Source organism: Balaenoptera physalus, assembly GCF_965194825.1.
Source record: "Balaenoptera physalus genome assembly, chromosome: 9".
Lineage (NCBI taxonomy): Eukaryota > Metazoa > Chordata > Mammalia > Artiodactyla > Balaenopteridae > Balaenoptera > Balaenoptera physalus.
Window position 1 is genome coordinate 48,208,709 of NC_138888.1, and position 27,367 is coordinate 48,236,075.

The 27,367-nt window shown below is 37.1% G+C and overlaps 1 protein-coding gene and 1 long non-coding RNA gene across 4 annotated transcripts; both read left to right on the forward strand.

Moving 5' to 3' along the window:
* Positions 1-8: 8 nt before the first annotated feature.
* On the forward strand, positions 9-27,014 carry TUBE1 (tubulin epsilon 1). Of its 3 annotated transcripts, XM_082475321.1 has the most exons (12): positions 9-132; positions 227-300; positions 955-1,007; positions 3,485-3,542; positions 7,179-7,294; positions 9,711-9,832; positions 20,469-20,656; positions 20,875-21,050; positions 21,862-22,002; positions 24,942-25,082; positions 25,721-25,895; positions 26,211-27,014. In XM_082475321.1, the coding sequence occupies exons 1-12, from the start codon at positions 108-110 to the stop codon at positions 26,367-26,369; spliced, it is 1,428 nt and encodes a 475-aa protein (XP_082331447.1). In that variant the 5' UTR covers positions 9-107; the 3' UTR covers positions 26,370-27,014. The 3 variants fall into 3 exon arrangements, with proteins under 3 accessions (XP_082331447.1, XP_082331448.1, XP_082331449.1); XM_082475322.1 differs by lacking the exon at positions 21,862-22,002; XM_082475323.1 differs by lacking the exon at positions 9-132 and having other exon boundaries at positions 273-399.
* Positions 9,839-11,021, forward strand: LOC309667241. The gene is made up of 2 exons (XR_014267653.1): positions 9,839-10,209; positions 10,908-11,021. It is a non-coding gene; the product is annotated as an uncharacterized lncRNA (long non-coding RNA).
* Positions 27,015-27,367: the final 353 nt, after the last annotated feature.

Below are 27,367 nucleotides of genomic sequence, written 5' to 3' on the forward strand. Positions count from 1 at the left end.
CAGCGTGACTTACGGCCGCCCCGCCGCCTCGGAGAGAGCGGTTGGTGGGCCGGAGATACGCAGGCCGGCGCGGGCTTCTGGTTGCAGCGAGGCGGCCGCGCCGCAGCATGACCCAGTCGGTGGTCATACAGGGTAAGCCGCCCCGGAAGGGTGGGGACCTGGTCGCCGCCGAGGCGAGTGGCCCTGTTGCTGCCTAATGTCTATTCTCTTACCTTCCTGGGCGCAGTCGGCCAGTGCGGAAACCAGATTGGCTGCTGCTTCTGGGACCTGGCGCTGAGGGAGCACGCCGCGGTCAACCAGGTACCGGCCCCGCCGCGCGGGAGACCCCCATGCCCGCCTGTCCCCGAGGCTCTTCCAAAAAATAAGAATTAATACTCCGGGAGCTTTTATCTGGCCGGTGTAAGTTGTATGGGATCTTCTCGGTAAAGGGAAGAGTTTTTAAACTTCTGGTTTAAGCTGGTTTGTAAACTTCTGTTGGCGTTAGGCACAAGAGTCCAAACGAACACTCGCCGGAGACCTTAGTCTTAAGGTTCCTTAATTCTCAGGGTTGCGTCTTTATCAGGGTTCTTGTGAGAAGCAATGAGATAGCATATGTGAAAGTACTTTGTAAAATAGGTACCATGTGTGGCATTATATTCCTTAATTTAACCAGTCAGCTTTTTAAATGATCACCAAGAATGCAGGGAAAGCTCTCATGTGATGCACCTGCTCTACAGTCCTGTGGGGACGCCTTTTCTCAGTACCTTCAGCTGCACTTAATCCATATATCTCGCGGTATTTGCTCTTCTCTAGATTGGAAGAATCAGTATAAGCATTTTATGATTGTTTGCTTTTTCTTATTGTAGCCGTATGCCGGCCTTTAAAGTATTGTGGGATTATTAAATTAAAAGGACTTCGTTTGGGAAAGAGGCAAAACGTAATCAAGCGCTAATAAATGTATTTTTTTTTTTTTAGAAAGCAATTTATGATGAGGCAATAAGCAGCTTCTTTAGAAATGTGGATACCAGGTAAGATGGGGTTAAAGTCTGTCACATAGCTTAATAATTATTTTCATGTCAGCAGTTTGGGAGAAAATTCTTCAGAGGACAGTAAAAGCAGTTGATAGCTGTAAAGTTGTTTGGCTTTTTTGTTTGTTTTTCTCATTATTGAAAGCATATTGTCATTCTCTTGTCATTAATATTCTCATATCATTAGGCAGAGCAGGACAATAGGTTTCCTTTTAAAGCCATATAAAGGAATAAAAAGAAACTTTAGTTGCTTAATTTTAACTTGACCTTGAAATAAAGTTTCACTAAAAGGAATGCTGAAAATTTCCCTGAGAGTGTCCTGTTAGTGCATTCAATAATGGCTAACTTTTAAAAGAAAAATATATTGTTTACACTTATGTGATATTACTTGTGGTCAGGAGTATTTGCTCTACAAATAGAATGTGCTAAAAAGGAGCAAAGCAGTTGTCAGATTAGTGTTATTTAATAAAAGGTATATGTAAGTATATATCTTTTACCTGAAAGAGTAATTTGACATTCAGGGTGTGTTTCTAAGCTTTTAATGTTGAATCATGAAGTTCATGCATTTTCAAAATGCTTAATAAAACTAAACCTGCCGGACTTGAACTGAAAAATACATACTTTAGATCCAGTTTTAATCTAATAAAGATTTCAGTTCTAGTTTGAATTAGTTGGTTGGGTGTTTGAGGCAGTTATCTCTCTGGGAAGGCTAATTAGGCCCGACTTCCTTAGTGAATTCAGAGTCTGACCCTCAGGCTTGCAAACTCAGAAACTTCAGTGACATCTTGAGAATGGGTCCAGTGCTCTCTAGTACAGGCAGATAAACCAAACTCAGATAGGAAATTACAAAGCAGAAAGTCAGTGTAGTCATGGACAGTGGAGCTATAACTCAAAAAGACTAGACACCCATTTTCTTTCAAAAGCACATTCTCTTCTGTAGGAAATCTATCAGGAAAGCTAAGTAATAAAAGGTTACTTAGTGACCATGGAATCAGACCAAGGTAAGTTAGGTGTATTACCTTAATGACTGGTGTTATTTATCTTTATTAATATGGAGATATCTGTCACATAGACTAGATTACTTCTTGTTTGTAAACTAGAACATCTTCTCCCCTACATACTATTAAGAGACTCAAATTTGCCTTTGTAATACTTCCTTGTAGGTAGTATTCTAACTAAATCTGTACTTCCATTCCCTCTGTAATACTCCTTTCATTGAATATTACATAGTTGAGACTCAGCCTGGAAGCCATTCTCTCTTAATCAGGTGACTTTACGTAACTCTATTCTCATCTACTCGGTTCGTTTTATAATTTAACCTGAGAGCATACTTATTTCTCCAATATCAAGTTTGAGGAGAAGGGCCTTGGCATCTTGCTCTTCTTTCCAACGTAGTATCAACACATGCAGCATCTCTTCCACAAGTTAGTACAAAAATTCTTTTTCAAAAATAAGACCACACCTTTGTATATACTTCTTTATTTGAGGAAATTATCATACCTTTTTAATAACATGATAAGAATTTACCTATACCAGGGGTTGGCAAACCTTTCCTGTAAAGGACCAGATGGTAGATATTTCAGGTTTTGCAGACCATAAAGTCCATATCACATCTCCTTGAGTCCGCCATTGTTGTATGAATGCAGGTATAGATAGTACATAAACAAATGAGCATGGCTTTGTTCCAGTAAAACTTGTTTTCACAAGTAGCTGGTCAGACTTGGCTTGAGGATTATAGATTTATCAGCCCCCGACCTATAGCATCATCTATTCTCAATTCAGCTTACCTTCATATATTCTGTCTTGTAAACTATATTGACTTGTCCACTGTTTTAGTCATAGATTTAGTTACTTTGGTGACTTATCTTCAACATGAAATTCTAGGAACAGCCTTAGATACTCAACTGTATATCACTGGTATGTTAGTTGATGTGTGTCTGGCTACAACAGAAAGCCTCACTAATGGTGGCTTAAACAGTAGATGTATCCAGTTATGTCACATACAAAGAAATCTGTGTTTAGAGAAGTGCCCTAAAGACCAGGATACTGTCATATTGTTTCATGTGTTGGTTTTTTGTCCTCATGTTTTTTTACTTCATAACCATAAAATGACAGCCTCCACTGCCAGGAATCCCATCCAGATTCGTGTTCAAGGTAGGCAAAAGGACCAACTGCATCTGGTCCTTTTTATCAGAAAGCTTCCCAGAACATCTCCTTTTTATTTCATTACCCAGAACTGGATTACATGACCAGCCCAAACTACAAAGAAAGCCAGGGAAATAAGTACCTCACTTTTTCAGCCTACTGGGAGCTGGGTAAGGGAGAAGGAGATTATGAATGGCTTCTTTGTTGCCTTTTGTGTCTGCCTCACTTGGCCTATAAGTAGCTTTACTATGTGAATGGAAGTTAACTTTATTACCTGATAGCACTATTAGCGTGGAAGATCTTATGACCTTTTCTCATCTTTTATCTTTCAGAGTGGTTGGTGATGGTGGCAGTATTTCCAAGGGGAAAATTTGTTCTTTAAAAGCACGAGTAAGTCTTATACGCTTGGATTCTTATATTGCATGTGTTTTTAAAATAACTCTACTTCTGTAACTATCATAAGAATAAAATTTTAATTTAACTTCTCAAAATAAAAACAAGGTATTTGCTAAGCCACATTTAATATAAATATAATTAAGCAGACATTTGTGTCTCCATGAAACTTTAGGGGGAAAATTTTGTGCTTAAAGTGAAAATACTGCATATTTGGCATTTTTTTCTAAATGTTTTAGGGGAAATATATGTCTAGATAAATGATAACAAAAGCTTTCTTAACTCTTAAGCCTAAAATACATTCTAGTGAAGGTTAATTTTCATATAAAAATGATGAAAGGTTTATTTGCACCGGAGTTACTATTCCCAGTACAAAGCATAGATTCAACCACATTCTAGTGAATACATAACATAACCATGTAAGACCTCCTGAACAAAAATACTTCTAGTCAATAGCCCATATTTAGTCTTAATCTCATTGCAATAACACTTCTCTTCTGTGAGTGTGTCTCTGCAACAAACTGCTTTTTCCAGCTGTTGATCAGTAATGTTTGACTGTGACAGAAAAGAAAGGCAGTTTTGGTGCTATGGAAGTAATTGAGATGATAAGGATCAGACCTGGAGTAGTGGCTGAAAGAGTAGAGAGCAGTAGTGTTGTAGTACCTGGGAACCATCTCCTTGTATCTGTGATCTCCAATGTTCTTGGGAAACAAATTTAGGGCAGAGACTATGTGCTTGTAGTCTGTTAGGATAATTGATTAACATTTGGTATAGTTCATGCCTTGGAGAGTGCTAACATCCCAATCCAAATCTTACTCAGAGATAAAGAAACGTTGACATTTCCTAGACCACTCCCAATTTGAGCTCTTTCCCACCACCCTACCAGTGAGCAAGTTGGGAAATGGAGGAAACACTGCTGGAAGAGAATAAATCAGCATGTTTCTATAGCCTTTGGCTTTTTTCCTAGAAGGTGTTCTTCCATTTCTTCTTAGTAGTCTTGGTATCATGTGGCTCTGATCACTGAAGAGTCTAGGCTTCAAAAGATAATTTGGTGGCTGAGTTCCTCCACTGTGTTGATAGGCAAACACTCAGAATTTTGTAAATCCTGTATTACAATTAAGGGGAAGCTCAAGGGCCTGAAAGCTATCACCAGGTAGCTCTGGAAGAAAATAATAAACATCAAATCTTGGAAATTGTGACTGCAGATCTTGGATGGCTAAGTGAGGAATCCAGAATAATTCCTTGTAATTGTAATTAATTTCCGATGGAAAAACAAATCAGAGGTCTTATGTGACTAAGGCAAGATTGAAAGAGTTACAGACTGTCAGGGTTTAGTGCTAAGTGACTCCGACAGTGATGATTCTCTCAAAACTGACTTCAGGAGGTGCTTGAATGTCAGTTTGTATTCTGTATTCCCCTTCCTTTGCCTGATTGCAAAGTAATTGAAAGCATGGCTTAAATATGTTTAATCTTCCACAGATCATCTCAGTAAATCTGTTTTGGAGCAAGGACAGTAGAAGCTAATTTTGTTCTTTTTTGTAATCTTATGCAACAGTGAAATGCCTCTTACATGGTTGACTAGGTGTTAAAGTCAGCATTTAAGATAAAAATTGCATGTTTTTAAAAATATCCTTGAAAATCCCTAAAATTGCCAAGAAATGACTCTGTATAGTCCTGTGTATGTATATTGATGCTGTATTTAAAGGAGCACATTTATAAAACAGAATTTTGCAGTCTTTCTAATATACCACTGTAATATGATGATATAACATGTGATATTACTCAGCCATAAAGAGAAACGAAATTGAGTTATTTGTAGTGAGGTGGATGGACCTAGAGTCTGTCATACAGAGTGAAGTAAGTCAGAAAGAGAAAAACAAATACTGTATGCTAACACATATATATGGAATCCAAAAAAAAAAAAAAGATCATGAAGAACCTAGGGGCAGGACGGGAATAAAGATGCAGACCTACTAGAGAATGGACTTGAGGACACGGGGAGGGAAAGGGTAAGCTGGGACGAAGTGAGAGAGTGGCATGGACATATATACACTACCAAATGTAAAATAGATAGCTAGTGGGAAGCAGCAGCATAGCACAGGGAGATCAGCTCGGTGCTTTGTGACCACCTAGAGGGGTGGGATAGGGAGAGTGGGAGGGAGACGCAAGAGGGAGGAGATATGGGGATATATGTATATGTATAACTGATTCACTTTGTTATAAAGCAGAAACTAACACACCATTGTAAAATAATTATACTCCAATAAAGATGTTTAAAAAAAAAAAGTGGTATACTACCATACAATTAGAAATATATTTCTAAAGTACTGTGTAATAATATTTTAATTGCCAGCTTACAGTAGCATACTTAATTACACAAATAATTGAATTCACAGAATTTAAATGGGCATAAATTGTGACTCCACTGTAGTCAGTACTCGGTAAGTGCCAAACTTGACTGTCTCCCTTTGATAAGATTATAGAGCATAGAGTTTGGTGGTTAAGAGTGAAGATTCTGCAGCCAGGCTAGCCAGGTTTGAATGAGCTCTACCACTTCCTAGCTGGGTGATCACAGCCAAGTTATTTAACTTTTCTAGGCCTCAGTTTCCTCATGTGTAAACTGGGAGTAATTACAGTACCTATGCATATGGTTGTGAGGATTAAATGGGGTGATACATGTACAGTGGCATGTAGGAAGTGCTTAATGTTACATGCTCACCAGCACTGAAAAAGCCCATAAATCAAGCACTTTCTCTGTGACACTGAATCAAAGGCTTAGGTTAAAGTGTACCCTAACATCATTTCAGATTACTTTTTTCAGCTTTGCTTTTTTATTTATTTAACTCCATTTTATTCTTTCATTCTTCCTCAGTGTAGAGAATATAGAAAGTAAAGTACAAAACAGTGGGGACAGAGGGTATATAATTCTACTACCAAGCTATCCCTGCTTACATTTTGCTGTATTTCCATCCAGTCTTTTCTATTTTTCTTTCCATAGCTAATTTTATGTTTTATTTTCTCATTTTCTTCTTAGTAATAGAGGTTATCTCTCATGTCAATAAAGTTTGTGATATTTAGTGAGTTTGTGAATTCAGATTGCGAGTTACTTAGGGGAAGGGACCCTGTTGTCATCTTTGACATCTATCCAGTGCCTTGGCTTTGCACGTAATAGTAGTTTACTAATTTGATTTGGACAGTTTTCGGCTGTGATTCATAAAGAGTGGCATGGTTATTCCTAGTGACCAAATACATTAATGAACCCTACATTTATTGAGAATTGTTTCTGGTTAAGATTACCTTCTGAACTTCTGAGGCCTTGTTCTCAAGAAATTTATAGTCACATAAGCACATAAATAAAAGAATTGTTAGAAAATCAGACAGAATTATTCAGTTCCTTTTTTTCCTTCTTATTCTTAGGGTAAGAATTTAGAATCCATCTTTTCATTGGATTCCACCTTTGGAGCAGAGTGAAATTATTTTTTAATTTTTATAACAGACTGCACAAAGAGAGTCAAAGATTTGATCAAACTTAAACTATAAAAAGAACAATGCAACTTCTAGCTCAAAAATTCTTTTTATTTACAGAGTAACTAAAGAAAAATATGCTAATTACATTTTATTTGTCTTTCTCAGGCTGTCTTGATTGACATGGAGGAAGGGGTAGTAAATGAAATTCTTCAGGGACCATTGAGAGATGTATTTGATAGTAAGCAGCTCATCACTGATATTTCTGGCTCAGGAAATAATTGGTGAGAATATGCTGGATGTAAAAATTAAACGTCATCTGAAAAAAATGAGGAATCTTTCCTTTATTCTGATAGGTCCTGCTGACATGAAAGCAAGATACAACTTGCCATACCTAACTCTAGGCCTTTCAGCCCATCATCTTTTCCTTGATAGATGATGGTGTTCACAGTGCTTGGAAGCCATCTGTATCCTAGTTGTTTCTCTTTTTTTTTTTGAAGAAAAAGATGAATCATGAAAAATTGATTTACTAAATTTCTTGTTGTAATTTGATTCTTGCATAACTGTTAAGTAGTGACAAAAGTTTTATATTTTTTTGATATGTAGTTCCACATTTATATATTTATTCTATAGAACCCTTCACTTGTCCATAAAGATACAAATGAAAGATTGTTCACCGAAACATTGTTTTTAACATCAGATAATACTCAACAGGGGTTTGTTTAAATCAACTATAGTATATTCATACAATGGAAAATCATGCAACTCTTATAAAATGTAACATATCTGCATGGAAATTTTCTGACATTTTAAAAATCAGAAGTATTAAGGCACGGAACAATGTGGCTAGCATACTAATTTGTACATGAAAACGCTTACCTTTTTTTTTTTTAACATCTTTATTGGAGTATAATTGCTTTACATTGTTGTGTTAGTTTCTGCTGTATAACAAAGTGAATCAGCTATACGTATACATATATCCCCATATCCCCTCCCTCTTGCGTCCCACCCTCCCACCCGTCTAAGTGGTCACAAAGCACAGAGCTGATCTCCCTGTGCTATGCAGCTGCTTCCCACTAACTAGCTGTTTTACATTTGGTAGTGTATATATGTCCATGCCACTCTCTCACTTTGTCCCAGCTTACCCTTCCCCCTCCCCGTGTCCTCAAGTCCATTCTCTATGTCTGCGTCTTTATTCCTGTCCTGTCCCTAGGTTCTTCAGAACCTTTTTTTTTTTTAGATTCCATATATATGTGTTAGCGTATGGTATTTGTTTTTCTCTTTCTGACTTACTTCACTCTGTATGACAGACTCTCGGTCCATCCACCTCACTACAAATAACTCAGTTTTGTTTCTTTTTATGGCAGATTAATATTCCATTGTATATATGTGCCACATCTTCTTTATCCATTCATCTGTTGATGGACACTTAGGTTGCTTCCATGTCCTGGCTATTGTAAATAGTGCTGCAGTGAACATTGTGGTACATGAGTCTTTTTGAATTACGGTTTTCTCAGGGTATGTGCCCAGTAGTGGGATTGCTAGGTCATATGGTAGTTCTATTTTTAGTTTTTTAAGGAACCTCCATACTGTTCTCCACAGTGGCTGTATCAATTTAAAAGTTGTAAGTATTTTTATAAACTGTTCTCTTACCTATAGTATTTGACTCTGTCAAAGTTTTCCCATGGGTCAGATTTAATAGAATTGATAGAGATGCAAGCTAGACCAGTGTCCCAGCATTCAAGGTCAGTCTGAGGCTATATTTGGCCCTTAAATATATAATGGTCTCTTCTCCTTAATGGGAAAAAAGCTCCAACAGTGATCATTTTAAAATTTACATTGACACTGGTTTTGCTGTTTTTTAAAAAGTAAGTAGCTTCTTGTTTGCCAATCTAATATTTGTTGTTTAAATTATTTGCAGTTAGTCCCTCAGGTTTATAATGTGTAATATTGTGTAATTTTACTAAAGCATGAATTTGAGTCTTGAGACTCATTTGGGGAGAACCAGTCACTAAATAAGTGAGTCCACCTAACCATCCAACCAGCTTTCTCTAATTGTCATATAACTTCTGTAACTTTTGAGTTACACCTGACTACATGTTGTGTGGAAATCGTTCTTACATTTCAATTCATCATAATAATACTTGCAAATTTGGGCAACCAAAAAGGCTTGCAGAGCCTCATGAATATCAGTTTTGTACTGTGTGGCATTTCATCTAGTAATAACATGAAATGACCAATATTTTTTTCACGTTTTAAACCAAAGTAGGTCAGTTTAAATTTTTTTATTTTTATGTCTTTCTAGTTGACCACATTCTGCTTTTTAATACATAAAAGACAGTGCAATCAGTTTACTTTCAATGAAGATGAGAAAAAACTATGTAACTAAAAACTTGTTTTGTTGTAATTATACCTTAAGAGCAGATAAATTTTAAAAACCATAGTTTAATATCCATTGATAATGAACTATTTTATCAGGATATTTGAGGATTATAGGTATATATATTTGTTAAATTATCTTCCTATATCCTTGAGATATCATAATATGATTTATTGATGTTAAACAGGAATAGAATTTACTTACTACAGTAAAAATACTTTTTCAAGCTTATTTATAGTCTTTTCATTTAGTTCAGAAATAATAAAATCTTGAAATAATAAATGCAAGGATATTTTTTTAATCTATATTCTTTTTTCCAGGGCTGTGGGTCACAAAGTGTTTGGCAGTCTTTATCAGGAACAGATTTTAGAGAGACTCAGAAAGTCAGCAGAGCACTGTGATTGTTTGCAGTGTTTTTTTGTAATACATTCCATGGGAGGAGGTAAAATTATTTATTCATTTGTCTATAACAATGTGAAAATGCAAGTGAGAATTCATTTTGCCAACATAAGTCTTGTTTTCAGACCTTTGCTTAATAAATATAGAACTATTAAGAATTAAGAGTGTGTTTATGAAATGTATGTACATAACAGCTTTTTATCTTAAATTTTTGTCAAATTGTGTCACTATGACCATTTTTTAAAAATTTAAACCCTTTTAAAGAGTCAGTAGAACTGAATCTGAAAAAATTTTTTCTTTTATCTTTAGTAGAAGGTAGATTTCAGTATAAGCTTTTTGGGAATGCTGCCTTTCTCCTAAGAGCTTGCTTGTGCAGTTTCATATGCTGACTAGAACTAAGTATTTGTGGCATATTCATAGGTACGTTTGCAAAAGAATATCAGTACCCTTTTTTTAACCACCTTCAATCCTTTCTTGTGTCCAATAAGAGAAATAAGTAAAAGAAATCCTCTTAGTCAACTCCCTTAAATCATTCCTTACATGGTAATTAATCACCTTGACCTAGAATAAATGATCTGCATTGCTTTCTTTCCCAGGGAAGCCTGTACCTTGCAAGTGAAGTATTTTGCTCCCCTGTTCCATGAAGTAGAAACAGATCATAATTTGATAATTTCAAAAGAGAATTAGCCTATTTTAAAAGAAAAATTTGCCATGCTTTTTTCCTCCAAGCTGAGATTAAGATTTTTATGTTCAGCAGGTTAATGTACAGTTGACTTTCTTATACATATCTGTTATTCAGTATGATAGCATTTGAAAATTAAAGTTAAAATTGCTATGTAACCATGCCTTTAGAAGACCATCATAATCATTAAATTAAGAAACTAATTTTCTTTATACTGGTATAATTAACCTTCAGATTTTGAGTAAGTTTTTGAAAAAAACCAATTTGATTTATAGTTCATTATGGTGCTTTTTTTTATATCCCTCTGTTACTCAGAATCTCAGTAGACTGTACTTTATTCATAATTCACTGAAAATGGCAAAAATACTTTAAATAATATTGAAGGCTAAAAATGAAGTCTTTTCCCACATCTAATCCCTAATCTCTCTCCTCACAGATAATCAAGTTTGCTAGTGTCTGTCCTTCCAGATATTTCCTGTGCCCATTGTGTGTGTTTTTACATAAACAAGATCATGCAATACATACTACCATGTAATGTTTTCACTTTAAATCTTTCCTGAACATCTTTCATCAGCTCTGTCCAATTGTGAGAATATGTAATAATTTTTAAAGTCAGTTCCTCATTGATGGATGTCAAGTTATTTATGGTTTTTAGCTACTACATAAAATCCCCAGCAAACATCTGGTACCTACATCTTTGTTAATTTGTGCCACAATAGCTGTAGGCAATATTCCTGGAAAGGAAAGTGGAACCAAAGAATATGTACATTTTAAGTTTTGGTTGATATTACTCAATAACCTTCCTATATTATTGCATCAATCCGTATGATTAGCAGCAATTTATAAGAGTTTATTTCCCCGCACTGTCACCAACACTCAGTATTATGAGACATAAATCTGTCGAATACAATATGTTCAAAATTATATTGTTTTAATTTGCATTTTTTTTTTTTTTTTTTAACATCTTTATTGAAGTATAATTGCCTTACAATGGTGTGTTAGCTTCTGCTTTATAACAAAGTGAATCAGTTATACATATACAATATGTTCCCATTTCTCTTCCCTCTTGCATCTCCCTCCCTCCCACCCTCCCCATCCCATCCCTCTAGATGGTCACAAAGCACCGAGCTGATCTCCCTGTGCTATGCGGCTGCTTCCCACTAGTTATCTATTTTACATTTGGTAGTGTATATATGTCCATGACACTCTCTTACCCTGTCACATCTCACCCCACCCCCTCCTCATATCCTCAAGTCCATTCTCTAGTAGGTCTGTGTCTTTATTCCCGTCTTGCCACTAGGTTCTTCATGGCCTTTTTTTTTTTTTTTTTTTTTTTTTTTCCCCTTAGATTCCGTATATATGTGTTAGCATACTGTATTTGTTTTTCTCTTTCTGACTTACTTCACTCTGTATGACAGACTCTAACTCCATCCACCTCATTACAAATACCTCCATTTCATTTCTTTTTATGGCTGAGTAATATTCCATTGTATATATGTGCCACATCTTCTTTATCCATTCATCTGTCGATGGACATTTAGATTGCTTCCATGTCCTGGCTATTGTAAATAGAGCTGCAATGAACATTTTGGTACATGACTCTTTTTGACCTATGGTTTTCTCAGGGTATATGCCCAGTAGTGGGATTGCTGGGTCGTATGGTAGTTCTATTTGTAGTTTTTTAAGGAACCTCCATACTGTTCTCCATAGTGGCTGTATCAATTTACATTCCCACCAACAGTGCAAGAGTGTTCCCTTTCCTCCACACCCTCTCCAGCATTTATTGTTTCTAGATTTTTTGATGATGGCCATTCTGACCGGTGTGAGATGATATCTCATTGTAGTTTTGATTTGCATTTCTCTAATGATTAATGATGTTGAGCATTCTTTCATGTGTCTGTAGGCCATCTGTATATCTTCTTTGGAGAAATGTCTATTTAGGTCTTCGGCCCATTTTTGGATTGGGTTGTTCGTTTTTTTGTTATTGAGCTGCATGAGCTGCTTGTAAATCTTGGAGATTAATCCTTTGTCAGTTGCTTCATTTGCAAATATTTTCTCCCATTCTGATGGTTGTCTTTTGGTCTTGTTTATGGTTTCCTTTGCTGTGCAAAAGCTTTTAAGTTTCATTAGGTCCCATTTGTTTATTTGTGTTCTTATTTCCATTTCTCTGGGAGCTGGGTCAAAAAGAATCTTGCTGTGATGTATGTCATAGAGTGTTCTGCCTATGTTTTCCTCTAAGAGTTTGATAGTGTCTGCCCTTACACTTAGGTCTTTAATCCATTTTGAGTTTATTTTTGTGCATGGTGTCAGGGAGTGTTCTATTTTCATACTTTTACATGTACCTGTCCAATTTTCCCAGCACCACTTATTGAAGAGGCTGTCTTTTCTCCACTGTATATGCTTGCCTCCTTTATCAAAAATAAGGTGCCCATATGTGTGTGGGTTTATCTCTGGGCTTTCTATCCTGTTCCATTGATCTATATTTCTGTTTTTGTGCCAGTACCAAACTGTCTTGATTACTGAAGCTTTGTAATATAGTCTGAAGTCAGGGAGCCTGATTCCCCCAGCTCCATTTTTCGTTCTCAAGATTGCTTTGGCTATTCGGGGTCTTTTGTGTTTCCATACAAATTGTGAAATTTTTTGTTCTAGTTCTGTGAAAAATGCCAGTGGTAGTTTGATAGGGATTGCATTGAATCTGTAGATTGCTTTGGGTAGTAGAGTCATTTTCACAATGTTGATTCTTCCAATCCAGGAACATGGTATATCTCTCCATCTATTTGTATCATCTTTAATTTCTTTCATCAGTGTCTTATAATTTTCTGCATACAGGTCTTTTGTCTCCTTAGGTAGGTTTATTCCTAGATATTTTATTCTTTTTGTTGCAATGGTAAATGGGAGTGTTTTCTTAATTTCACTTTCAGATTTTTCGTCATTAGTGTATAGAAATGCAAGAGATTTCTGTGCATTAATTTTGTATCCTGCTACTTTACCAAATTCATTGATTAGCTCTAGGAGTTTTCTGGTAGCATCTTTAGGATTCTCTATGTATAGTATCATGTCATCTGCAAATAGTGACAGCTTTACTTCTTCTTTTCCGATTTGGATTCCTTTTATTTCTTTGTCTTCTCTGATTGCTGTGGCTAACACTTCCAAAACTATGTTGAATAATAGTGGTGAGAGTGGGCAACCTTGTCTTGTTCCTGATCTTAGTGGAAATGGTTTCAGTTTTTCACCATTGAGGACAATGTTGGCTGTGGGTTTGTCATATATGGCCTTTATTATGTTGAGGAAAGTTCCCTCTATGCCTACTTTCTGCAGGGCTTTTATCATAAATGGGTGTTGAATTTTGTCGAAAGCTTTCTCTGCATCTATTGAGATGATCATATGGTTTTTCTCCTTCAGTTTGTTAATATGATGTATCACATTGATTGATTTGCGTATATTGAAGAATCCTTGCATTCCTGGGATAAACCCCACTTGATCATGGTGTATGATCCTTTTAATGTGCTGTTGGATTCTGTTTGCTAGTATTTTGTTGAGGATTTTTGCATCTATGTTCATCAGTGATATTGGCCTGTAGTTTTCTTTCTTTGTGACATCTTTGTCTGGTTTTGGTATCAGGGTGATGGTGGCCTCGTAGAATGAGTTTGGGAGTGTTCCTCCCTCTGCAATATTTTGGAAGAGTTTGAGAAGGATAGGTGTTAGCTCTTCTCTAAATGTTTGATAGAATTCACCTGTGAAGCCATCTGGTCCTGGGCTTTTGTTTGTTGGAAGGTTTTTAATCACAGTTTCAATTTCAGTGCTTGTGATTGGTCTGTTCATATTTTCTATTTCTTCCTGGTTCAGTCTCGGCAGTTTGTACCTTTCTAAGAATCTGTCCATTTCTTCCAGGTTGTCCATTTTATTGGCATAGAGTTGCTTGTAGTAATCTCTCATGATCTTTTGTATTTCTGCAGTGTCAGTGGTTACTTCTCCTTTTTCATTTCTAATTCTATTGATCTGAGTCTTCTCCCTTTTTCTCTTGATGAGTCTGGCTAATGGTTTATCAATTTTGTTTATCTTCTCAAAGAACCAGCTTTTAGTTTCATTGATTTTTGCTATTGTTTCCTTCATTTCTTTTTCATTTATTTCTGACCTGATCTTTATAATTTCTTTCCTTCTGCTGGCTTTGGGGTTTTTTTGTTCTTCTTTCTCTAATTGCTTTAGGTGCAAGGTTAGGTTGTTTATTCGAGATGTTTCCTGTTTCTTGAGGTAGGCTTGTATTGCTATAAACTTCCCTCTTAGCACTGCTTTTGCTGCGTCCCATAGGTTTTGGGTCGTCGTATCTCCATTGTCATTTGTTTCTAGGTATTTTTTGATTTCCCCTTTGATTTCTTCAGTGATCACTTCGTTATTAAGTAATGTATTGTGTAGCCTCCATGTGTTTGTATTTTTTACAGGTCTTTTCCTGTAATTGATATCTAGTCTCATAGCGTTGTGGTCGGAAAAGATACTTGATACGATTTCAATTTTCTTAAATTTACCAAGGCTTGATTTGTGACCCAAGATATGATCTATCCTGGAGAATGTTCCATGAGCACTTGAGAAAAATGTGTATTCTGTTGTTTTTGGATGGAATGTCCTATAAATATCAATTAAGTCAATCTTGTTTAATGTATCATTTAAAGCTTGTGTTTCCTTATTTATTTTCATTTTGGATGATCTGTCCATTGGTGAGAGTGGGGTGTTAAAGTCCCCTACTATGATTGTGTTGCTGTCGATTTCCCCTTTTATGGCTGTTAGTATTTGCCTTATGTATTGAGGTGCTCCTATGTTGGGTGCATAAATATTTACAATTGTTATACCTTCCTCTTGTATCGATCCCTTGATCATTATATAGTGTCCTTCTTTGTCTCTTGTAATAGTCTTTATTTTAAAGTCTATTTTGTCTGATATGAGAATTGCTACTCCAGCTTTCTTTTGATTTCCATTTGCATGGAATATCTTTTTCCATCCCCTCACTTTCAGTCTATATGTGTCTCTAGGTCTGAAGTGGGTCTCTTGTAGACAGCATATATATGGGTCTTGTTTTTGTATCCATTCAGCCAGCCTGTGTCTTTTGGTGGGAGCATTTAATCCATTTACATTCAAGGTAATTATCGATATGTATGTTCCTATTCCCATTTTCTTAAATGTTTTGGGTTTGTTATTGTAGGTGTTTTCCTTCTCTTGTGTTTCTTGCCTAGAGAAGTTCCTTTAGCATTTGTTGTAAAGCTGGTTTGGTGGTGCTGAACTCTCTCAGCTTTTGCTTGTCTGTAAAGGTTTTAATTTCTCCATCGAATCTGAATGAGATCCTTGCTGGGTAGTGTAATCTTGGTTGCAGGTTTTTCTCCTTCATCACTTTAAGTATATCCTGCCACTCCCTTCTGGCTTGCAGAGTTTCTGCTGAAAGATCAGATGTTAACCTTATGGGGATTCCCTTGTGTGTTATTTGTTTTTTTTCCCTTGCTGCCTTTAATATGTTTTCCTTATATTTAATTTTTGACAGTTTGATTAATATGTGTCTTGGTGTGTTTCTCCTTGGGTTTATCCTGTATGGGACTCTCTGTGCTTCCAGGACTTGATTAACTATTTCCTTTCCCATATTAGGGAAGTTTTCAACTATAATCTCTTCAAATATCTTCTCAGTCCCTTTCTTCTTCTCTTCTTCTTCTGGGACCCCTATAATTCGAATGTTGGCGCGTTTAATGTTGTCCCAGAGGTCTCTGAGACTGTCCTCAGTTCTTTTCATTCTTTTTTCTTTATCCTGCTCTGCAGTAGTTATTTCCACCATTTTATCTTCCAGGTCACTTATCCTTTCTTCTGCCTCAGTTATTCTGCTATTGATCCCATCTAGAGTATTTTTAATTTCATTTATTGTGGTTTTCATCATTGCTTGGTTCCTCTTTAGTTCTTCTACGTCCTTGTTAAATGTTTCTTGCATTTTGTCTATTCTATTTCCAAGATTTTGGATCATCCTTACTATCATTATTCTGAATTCTTTTTCAGGTAGACTACCTATTTCCTCTTCATTTGTTAAGTCTGGTATGTTCTGACCCTGCTCCTTCATCTGCTGTGTGTTTTTCTGTCGTCTCATTTTGCTTATCTTACTGTGTTTGGGGTCTCCTTTTCACAGGCTGCAGGTTCGTAGTTCCTGTTGTTTTTGGTATCTGTCCCCAGTGGCTAAGGTTGGTTCAGTGGGTTGTGTAGGCTTCCTGGTGGAGGGAACTAGTGCCTGAGCTCTGGTGGATGAGGTTGGCTCTTGTCTTTCTGGTGGGCACGTCCACGTCTGGTGGTGTATTTTGGGGTGTCTGTGGCCTTATTATGATTTTAGGCAGCCTCTCTGCTAATGGATGGGGCTGTGTTCCTGTCTTGCTAGTTGTTTGGCATATGGTGTCCAGCACTGTAGCTTGTTGGTCGTTGAGTGAAGCTGGGTCTTGATGTTGAGATAGAGATCTCTGAGAGATTTTTGCCGTTTGGTATTACGTGAAGCTGGGAGGTCTCTTGTGGACCAGTGTCCTGAAGTTGGCTCTCCCACCTCAGAGGCACGGCCCTGATGCCTGGCTGGAGCACCAAGAGCCTTTCGTCCACACGGCTCAGAGTAAAAGGGAGAAAAAATAGAAAGAAAGAAAGAAGGAAGCTATAATATAGTGAAGTAAAATAAAGCTATTGTAAAGCAAAGCTGTACAGACAAAATCGCACCCAGAAGCATATACATATACACTCACAAATAAAGGAAAAGGGGAAAAATTAATATATCCTGCTCCCAAAGTCCACCTCCTGAATTTGGGATGATTCGTTGTCTATTCAGGTATTCACCAGATGCAGGCACATCAAGTTGTTTGTGGAGTTTTAATCCGCTGCTTCTAAGGTTGCTGGGAGAGATTTCCCCTTATCTTCCCTGTTCGCACAGTTCCTGGGGTTCAGCTTTGGATTTGGACCCGCCTCTGCGTGTAGGTCGCCTGAGGGCGTCTATTCCCCGCACAGACAGGACGGGGTTAAAGGAGCAGCTGCTTCGGGGGCTCTGGCTGACTCAGGCCGCGGGGAGGGAGGTGTACAGAGGAGGCGGGGTGAGCCTGCGGCGGCCGAGGCCGGCGTGACGTTGCACCAGCCTGAGGCGAGCAGTGCGTTCTCCCGGGGAACTTGTCCCCGGATCACGGGACCCTGGCAGTGGCGGGCTGCACAGGCTCCCGGAAGGGGCGATGTGGAGAGTGACTTGTGCTCACACACAGGCTTTTTGGAGGCGGCAGCAGCAGCCCCAGCGTCTCACGCCCGTCTCTGGGGTCCGTGCTGATCGCCGCGGCTCACGCCTTTCTCTGGAGTTCGTTTAGGCGGCACTCTGAATCCCCTCTCCTTGCGCACCGCGAAACAAAGAGGCAAGAAAAAGTCTCTTGCCTCTTCGGCAGCTGCAGACTTTTTCCCGGACTCCCTCCCAGCCAGCTGCGGTGCGCTAACCCCTTCAGGCTGTGTTCACGCCGCCAGCCCCAGTCCTCTCCCTGCGATCCAACCGAAACCGAAACCCGAGCCTCAGCTCCCAGCCCCGCCCGCCGAGCAGCCAAGCCTCTCGGGCTGGTGAGTGCTGCTCGGCGCCGAGCCTCTGTGCGGGAGTCTCTCCGTTTTTTTCCTCTGCGCCCCTGTTGCTGTGGGGTCTGCGGTGATCGCCGCGACTCGCGCCCTTCTCTGGAGTTCGTTTAGGCGGCGCTCTGAATCCCCTCTCCTTGCGCGCCGCGAAACAAAGAGGCAAGAAAAAGTCTCCTGCCTCTTCGGCAGCTGCAGACTTTTTCCCGGTCTCCCTCCCAGCCCGCTGTTGTGCGCTAATCCCTTCAGGCTGTGTTCACGCCGCCAGCCTCAGTCCTCTCCCTGCGATCCGACCGAAGCCGAGCCTCAGCTCCCAGCCCCGCCCGCCCCGGCGGGGGAGCAGACAAGCCTCTCGGGCTGGAGAGTGCTGCTCGGCGCCGAGCCTCTGTGCGGGAATCTCTCCGTTTTTCCCTCTGCGCCCCTGTTGCTGTGGGATCCGCGTTGGTAGCTGCGGCTCGCGCCCGTCTCTGAAGTTCGTTTAGGCAGCGCTCTGAATCCCCTCTCCTCGCGCACCAGGAAACAGAGGGAAGAAAAAGTCTCTTGCCTCTTCGGCAGCTGCAGACTTTTTCCCAGACTCCCTCTTGGCTAGCTGTGGTGCACTAACGCCTTCAGGCTGTGTTCACGCCGCCAACCCCAGTCCTCTCCCTGCGATCCGACCGAAGCCGAGCCTCAGCTCCCAGCCCCGCCCGCCCCGGCGGGGGAGCAGACAAGCCTCTCGGGCTGGAGAGTGCTGCTCGGCGCCGAGCCTCCGTGCGGGAACCTCTCCGCTTTGCCCTCCGCACCCCTGTGGCTGCGCTCTCCTCCGTGGCTCCGAAGCTTCCCCCCTCTGCCACCCGCAGTCTCCGCCCGCGAAGGGGCTTCCTAGTGCGTGGAAATCTTTCCTCCTTCACGGCTCCCTCCCACTAGTGCAGGTGCCGTCCCTATTCTTTTGTCTCTGTTATTTCTTTTTTCTTTTGCCCTACCCAAGTACGGGGGGAGTTTCTTGCCTTTTTGGAGGTCGGACGTTTTCTGCCAGCGTTCAGTGGGTGTTCTGTAGGAGCAGTTCCACGTGTAGATGTATTTCTACCGTATCTGTGGGAAGGAAGGTGATCTCCGCGTCTTACTCTTCCGCCATCTTCTACATGCTCTCTGCATTTTTTAATTAGAGAAAAGGTTGAGCATTTTTACATCTGTTTGCCATTTGATTTATTTTGAGTTACAATTTATATCCTTTGCTCATTTTTCCATTGCATTATTCATATTTTTTTGTTGTTGATTTGTGACCCTCTTTATTAAAGAAATTTAGTCCTCCATCATGTTTGAAGATTTTTTCTTAGTTTGCCTTTTTATTTTGTTTGTTTTTATATATACATATAGAGAGAGAGGGGAGTTTTGTTTATTTTTAAGGGAATCAAAACTATCTGTTCTGTAATGGCTCTGGTTTTTTATAATGCTTAGAAAGTCCTCATTAAAGATTAACCCAAAAAATCTCCCTCGCTTTCATCTAATATTTTTAACATCATAGCCTTTTAATATTTATCCAAATGGGGTTAGAGCATTATTGGCTTTTAAACTTTTTCTCATCAGGACAGCAAGAAATACGTTTTACATTATAAACCAACACACACACAAACATACACAAACTAAAACAAAAGATTATTTACCCACACCATATGTGACATACTAATATTTCTGCGTTTCATTTAAGAAAAGAAAATACTGGTCCTAACCTTATAAATTAGTTTCATAGCCCACTGATGGTTCACAAGCCATAGTTTGAAAAGCACCAGGGTAAAGGATTCCAGTTTTCTCTCTTTAAGTTCTTAAAAATATCTGAATTTATATATATGTAACTCTGTGTGTCAGAAAATTACCTTAATGAAATTCTTAGAGTTTCTGCTTTTAGATAGATAGTAAAAAAGTTTCTTCTTTGAAACTTTTGTAAATTCAAGTTGGTCATGCTTATCTTTAAACAATTTTAACTCAGCATTTAAGTTGCTTAATGTCAGGATAGTGTTCATCGTTAAGATTATATATAGGTGCTACACTAAAGATGTCAAGATAGTTTTTTTCTTAAGTTGCTTAACATCAAGTGTAGACTAAATACTGTCTTAGTTGCATTTTTTACTCTTCAGTCAGTTCTTTTGACATCATAGAGATGTAACTTAAATGTAAAAAAGTGTAAAATATAGAAAGGCCTCTCATCATCATAGTCATACTCAGAGGTTGAATTCATGACTTTAAGTCTCACTACCTATATTGTCTTCATTTCTTTATCTGAAATTAATTAGTTAATATATAATCACAGGAATAAGTTGAAAATTGTATGTCTTTAATAAATAGGTTTTTACCAAAAAAACACAAAATTCCGTTATATTCTGAACCATTTATGCTGTTTTCTTTTTGAAATCTTCATCTTCAGGAACAGGATCTGGACTTGGCACATTTCTTTTAAAGGTGCTTGAGGATGAATTCCCAGAAGTATACAGATTCGTGACTTCAATTTATCCTTCTGGTGAAGATGATGTCATAACCTCGCCTTATAATAGCATCTTGGCAATGAAGGAACTTAATGAGCATGCAGACTGTGTGTTGCCCATTGACAACCAAGTAAGAAATGGCATTGTAATTTATGGACATATTATGTATACGTTCAATCCTGTGTTATGCTTATGTGTGTACGTGAAACAGTCTCTTAACTTTTCAGCCTTCCCGTCTAAGAGAAAAAATAAGTTTAAATTGCTTTTTTTTGTCTTTTCTTCCTGGTAGAATGTCATCTATGTCCTCTCTTCTTAATAGCTTCTTTCCCAATATTTTTCCCTTAAAAGTCTTTATTTGACATCATTAGCAAAATTGACCTCATGGTGAATTCTGGAAAGTTGGGTACAGCTATAAAGCCAAAGAGTCTGGTTACTTCAAGTGCTGGAGCTTTTAAAAAGCGGCAGGAGAAACCATTTGATGCAATGAACAACATTGTGGCAAATTTGCTGCTCAACCTAACAAGGTAATCCTGTTGACAATGTACTTAAGGGCAGTTTAAAAACTTCACTTGCTTTTGATAATGTTTTGCAGTAGCATTTTTTAGTTATTCTGTGTTGTAGAAGCTTTTTTAAAAACTTTATTTAAAATAAAAATTTTAGTTTGTCTAGTGTTTTCAGATCTTGGAGTGATAGACCAGAATTTTATTTTCTCTGACTCCAGAGCAGCATTTTCCCCAGGTACGTTCCATGGAATAGTAACAGGTGTTAAATGGTAAAGGGTTTTGAAGGATATACACTTGAGAAACACTTGGTTAGACAAAAACAAACTTGGTTGTTTTTTTTTTTTGCTGCGAAATGTCTTAACCTTTTAAACCAGCTAATCTATACCTCTTTATTATCTGGTCCAAAATACTTCTTCGACTTTGATCTAAAAAATTGCTTTGGCATTATTATATTCCTAATTGTAGAGCATGTAAGCAAATCCCGGGGGAATTTAGTAAGGCTTATAGAATAATTAAATAACTATTGAACTGTATGTATTTAATTCAATCTAAAGTCTGTTTTAAGTAAGATTTTTATGTAGGTAATTAGCAACTGTAATAGAGTGGTTACACTTCAGATAATCCTGAAATAAGAATTGCTGTAGATGTTATGTAATATTTTAATTATCTTTATACACGATGTTCATGATACTAAATTTCACTAATACAGAAAAAAAAGAGCATATATTCTCTACTGAAGTACAACGTACAAAAGGATGTAGGAAAGTGCCTGCTGACTAAATCAAACTACATTAAGTTAAATATTTTTCATGCTTTAATGTTAATTTTTTAGCTCTGCAAGGTTTGAAGGATCCCTTAATATGGACCTTAATGAAATCAGCATGAATTTAGTTCCTTTTCCTCAACTGCATTATCTTGTGTCAAGCCTAACACCTCTGTATACACTGGCAGATGTTAACATTCCTTCTCGAAGGTAAGATGTAGTAACTTTATTCCAATTACTTGAGGGCTCAAATTACTTTAAAAACACACATTTTAAAGAGAAAAGTTTATAATAACTCTAGTTATTTCTTTGTACCATTTTCTTTGTGAGAATTATATAAAATATAGGTGATGACAGCCATTTTTCCATTAAGTGAATACTTCCTTATTTAGAAGTCATTGTTTAAAAATGTCAGTATTAAACTATTTGAAATTAAATCTAATAACTAAATTTTCAAGCTTATGAAAATTAATAAAGATATAATTTTTATTGAAAAAGATTTAAAGGCTTTGAAGTCTGATGTACTTAAGTACCAATGCTAATTCTATCATTTACTAGCTACAGAACCTTGGGCAGGTGACGAACTTTTAGTTTTTCTCATCTTTAAAAATGAGAGTCAGAGTACCTACCTCATAAGCTTGTTGGTATATTAAATAAGAGTATCTTTTAAAGCTCTTACCACAGTCTAGCACCATAGAGGGTTTACAGATATTACTCTATTATAGCTATTATGTATCACTTCCAGAACACCTTGTTTTATAACTGTGTCATTTTTAAGCATAAAACTTACATCAATTTACTTAACAAAAATGTAGTTGAAACATACTCTTAGCATATACAGTGATGATGAGCTTGAAAAGGTCACACTGACATTCACAGTTGACTGAGGGAAAAGGTCTTGTCAGACTCTGCTAGAGGAAATTATGTAAATGTTAAAGTAAAAACTAGATTACAGATCTTTTTAATAGTTTAAATTTTGGCAACATAACAATTCTATACTGTGGGAATGTCACAGTAATACTGATTAACTTTTATTTGAGCAAGTAACAAATAACTGACTATGCCAACTAATAGGTGCGGTCTCTTTCTTTGTGGGATGCTGATCTTAAAACAGGTTAAGCGACTTGCATAGTTTATTGAACATGGGAATCAATCATTAAATGTTTGCTTTTATTATCAGCCCAGCATATTAAAAATGAGTATATTTAGTAAAAGGTACACCTTTAATGTGGACACATAGAATGTAAATTGGTGCTAAACTATTTATTGTACAATAGTGATTGTCCAGACATTTAAAGTTACTCCTTAAAAAAATAGACATGTAATTTCTAATTAAGTTCAGCATAATCCTGCTTGTGTGTGTGTGTACACATTTTTCTTTTTGGTTGTGCCGGGTCTTAGTTGCGGCAGGTGGGCTCCTTAGTTGCAGCTTACCAGCTCGTTAGTTGTGGCATGCGAACTCTTAGTTGCAGCATGCATTTGGCATTTAGTTCCCCGAGCAGGGATTGAACCCAGGCCCCCTGCATTGGAAGCACGGAGTTTTAAGCACGGTGCCACCAGGGAAGTCCCATGCTTGGTATATTTTGATAAAAATAATACAGTGTCAACATTTAAAATTTTTATTTATATAATTATAGCTTGTTGCAGGTTTGTTTTTAATTAAAATATGTTAGTGGAAAATCTGTAAGGAACCTTAAGAATGTTAGACTCTTAAGGAACTTATCACAGTGTTCTTTCTAGCTTTGTGGGTTTTTTCCTTTTTCTTTTTGCTTCTACTGTACTATAGGTATTTCAAAGGCTGCCATATCCACATATGGACACGTTTATCCTTGAGCAAATAATAAATTTTTTAAATTGTACTATTAAAAGGCATAGTTTTAAAACTTTAATTTCTTAGTAGTTTACAAACAACAGAATGGTTTTTGGATGTGCTTCATATTAATAAACGTCATCTAGTCCATTTTTATCAATGAAAATGTTAAAGCACATATTAGAGTGTGTATGTTAAATTCCTTGTTTCTAATGTAAAGAGAAATATCCCAATAACTATAAATAGCTCCTTGCTAGTTTTTATATTTTTTGACAAAAGAATGAGTGTGCCTACTTGTTGTATAGTGGTTCTTAACCTCTTCTGGGTTTCCTTGACTACATAAAAATGCCCAAAAGCACATACACACCACAATTTTGAGCACAGTAGAGGATTCATGAATCCTCCAAAGCTCACCATCCACTAAGAGAGTCCTCTATCCTTCTTACTGTAGAAGAATCAGGATAGAATGTAAGCTCCATTAGAGTAGGAAATTTTTGTTGTTGTTCACTGCTGGGTCTCTTGCACCTAGAATAGTGCCTGGCACATAATAGGCATTTAGTAAATATCTACTGAATGAATAGGCAGCGTAGTGTAATTTCTGTGGCTCTTCCTAGACATTCTGCAAATTCAGCACACAGTTCTGGCTAGAGTTATCTAAGGAACCTAATCATATTTGTATTGAGTTCAGTGGGATTTAAGAACCAGACTGGGGTCATATTAAAGGCCTAGGAGCCTGCATATTATTAGATATAAACTTCGTCGGTCACTTTTATCTTCCTCTCTTTAGAGGAATGATAAAAGAATGAAGTTAAAAGACTTCATTCACTTAAAAGCCTCCCTTTTCAGGAATAGTAGTATAGAGTAGTGTCTTTTTTGGAGAGCCTAACATTGTCCTTTGATAGCTTCCTCCTTATTATTCCTAACTAATTCATGATATATTTTATAGACAAAGTAATCTTAATGTAGTAGGTTTTTAATTAGTTTTGATAGTTCTGATACTACGAAGTAGATAAGCATACTGAACTAAGTAAAAATGACACAATTTTCAGAAATTAGTACTACATAGAGCTCACTAATGATGTAGTCAATATTGTGTAGCTACCTGAAATCACCAATATATTGCAGAAGCTTTTTATTCCCCCTAGAAAAAAATATTGCGTGATTTCTTCTCCTCATATTTATCCAGATTGCTTTGAGGAAATGATAGCTGAGATTCAGAATATATTTGTGTGTGAAGTTTATTTACCTGTAGATGACTGTCTTTTCATTTTATAGTTACACATAGAAGAAAGATGTAGTACAGTATTTTGTATAAACAGTGACTGTCTCATTGTTTTAGGTTGGATCAGATGTTTTCAGATGCCTTCAGTAAAGATCACCAGCTAATTCGAGCTGACCCCAAACATAGTCTCTACCTCGCCTGTGCCCTCATGGTTAGAGGAAATGTACAGATTTCTGATCTTCGCAGAAATATTGAAAGGTTCAATTTTATATTTTTCAAGATAATGTTATGTGTACTGTTTGTAACAGTGTAGCATGTAGTTAAGTAGCACTGTGAACTTAACTGAAGTGTGACTTTGAGCAAGCTACTTAGCCTCTCAGCCTATTTTCCTCAAATGTAGAATAAGAATAATAATAGTACAAAGTTGTTATTTATGTTAATTATGTTATGCACATTAAATGATGAGATGTTATTTTCTGAAAATGTTCAGGAAATTTAGCTATTGTTATTGTTTTTGTTACCACCGCTACTACCACTACACTGCTTCTAAGTTTGTTTTACTATTTGACAGTCTTAATTTTTAGGAAAACTGCTCTATTGAATTACAAAGTAAGGAAAATTATAATACCTTCATTTCTTTTCATCCCCAGATTTCTAATGTTAAGGAATGTGTTTCTAGCTTCTTGAATCACCATTACGGCCAATTTAATGTCCCTTAATTCACTGTCAGACTGTACCATAATACTGCTAGTATTAAAAAATAGGTAACTTACGTTATATACTAAGCACTTAGAATGGTACCATTAGTAATGTCCTAGTTTAACTAATGTGGGCTGCCATAATATGGCAGATATTTTAGTACCTTAATTCTTACCCTTTGAGTTTTTGCATCTCAGATTAAAACCTTCTCTACGGTTTGTCTCCTGGAATCAAGAAGGCTGGAAGACCAGCCTGTGTTCAGTACCTCCTGTGGGCCATTCCCATTCATTATTAGCTTTAGCAAACAACACATGCGTGAAGCCTACCTTCATAGAACTGAGAGAGAGATTCACGAGGCTCTACAAAAAAAGGGTAATCATCAGTACACCTTTCTAACTATATATATGTGTTTATTTTGGCTATTTAAGATGTATTCTCAAGAATTAAAGTAACACAAATCAGGTGTGATCCCGCCTGCTATATCTGTGTATTGATTATAACTGAAGAGGAGAGGCTTACTCAGACTCTAAATGAGAAATCTCATGGGTTTATAGGATTTAAGTTCTCATTTCTCTTGTAAAGCTGAGTGTGAACTATCATTTTAATAAGAATATTTACATTATAGGATGGTTGTCTGTATTAAATTTCCTGAAAATGGTCAACATCATTCAGTTTTTTTATTTATAGGCTCATCTTCATCACTATCTACAAATTGAAGGGATGGAGGAAAGCTGTTTCACAGAAGCCATGTCATCTTTATCAGCACTCATACAGGAATATAACCAACTGGATGCCACAAAAAGCATGCCTGCAGAAGATTTACCTAGACTACGCGTAGCTGTGTGAAAAAGAAGCCCCAAAGATACAATTTCTTTTTCTTAATTTCACATTTTTTGTCCCCTTACCTTTCTATTTTAGAATTTTTGTGATTCAGAAAGCCTGATGTGTTTTTTTCATATTGGGAAGGTTTTTGTCTTTAGAGTAGTTTCCATTTAATCACAATTTGTTGATGATCCCACTGTGTGAAATTAGCCAAGTCCTAGTGCCTTGACTTTAAACACCTGTCTTCCAAAAAGTCGTGTTTTCTAAAATTGAGAACAGAGTTCTTCAACATTTTATTTATAGTCTCATACTTAGGCATTTATACAGAGATAATCATGTCTTCAATAAAAGTCTTGTACAGATATATTTTTTATATTTATTGATAATTTATGTCTTCACATTCTGTTTAAATTCTTCTAACTCTTTAAAAGTAAATATGGGAGTAGAAGAACACAGTATAAATATTTCTATGTAATACCCACTAACTTCAGGAATATATTTTATTACAACTTGAGGTTTTATTTCTTCTTTGGGTAACCACTTGTTTGCACTCAAAAGAATCACAATTTACAATTATTTTAACTTGTATTAAATTATTTTTAAATATGATGGTTTTTTTATCAAACCAGTTAATTTTGTAACAATAAATGTCCATGTTTTTAAACTATGCTACTTATCAGTTTTGCTTGTCCCTTTTTTTTTTTTTTTTGGCCATGCCACGTTGCATGTGGGATCTTAGTTCCCCAACCAGGGATCAGACCTGCACCCCTTGCATTGGAAGCACGGAGTCTTAACCACTGAACTGCCAGGGAAGGCCCACTTGTCACTATTTATACAAGCAAACAGAACATTACTAAGCTTGATATTTTCTTTGAAACTTTGCAGTAAATGACTAATAGTCTAGTGAAAGTGTTCCAGTTACTATAAATCTCCAGTTTTAGTCTTCAACATTAATTTATCTTTAATCACAATTTATATTTAAAATTCATAGGTGATTTATCATTTAAGGAAGTAATTTTGAG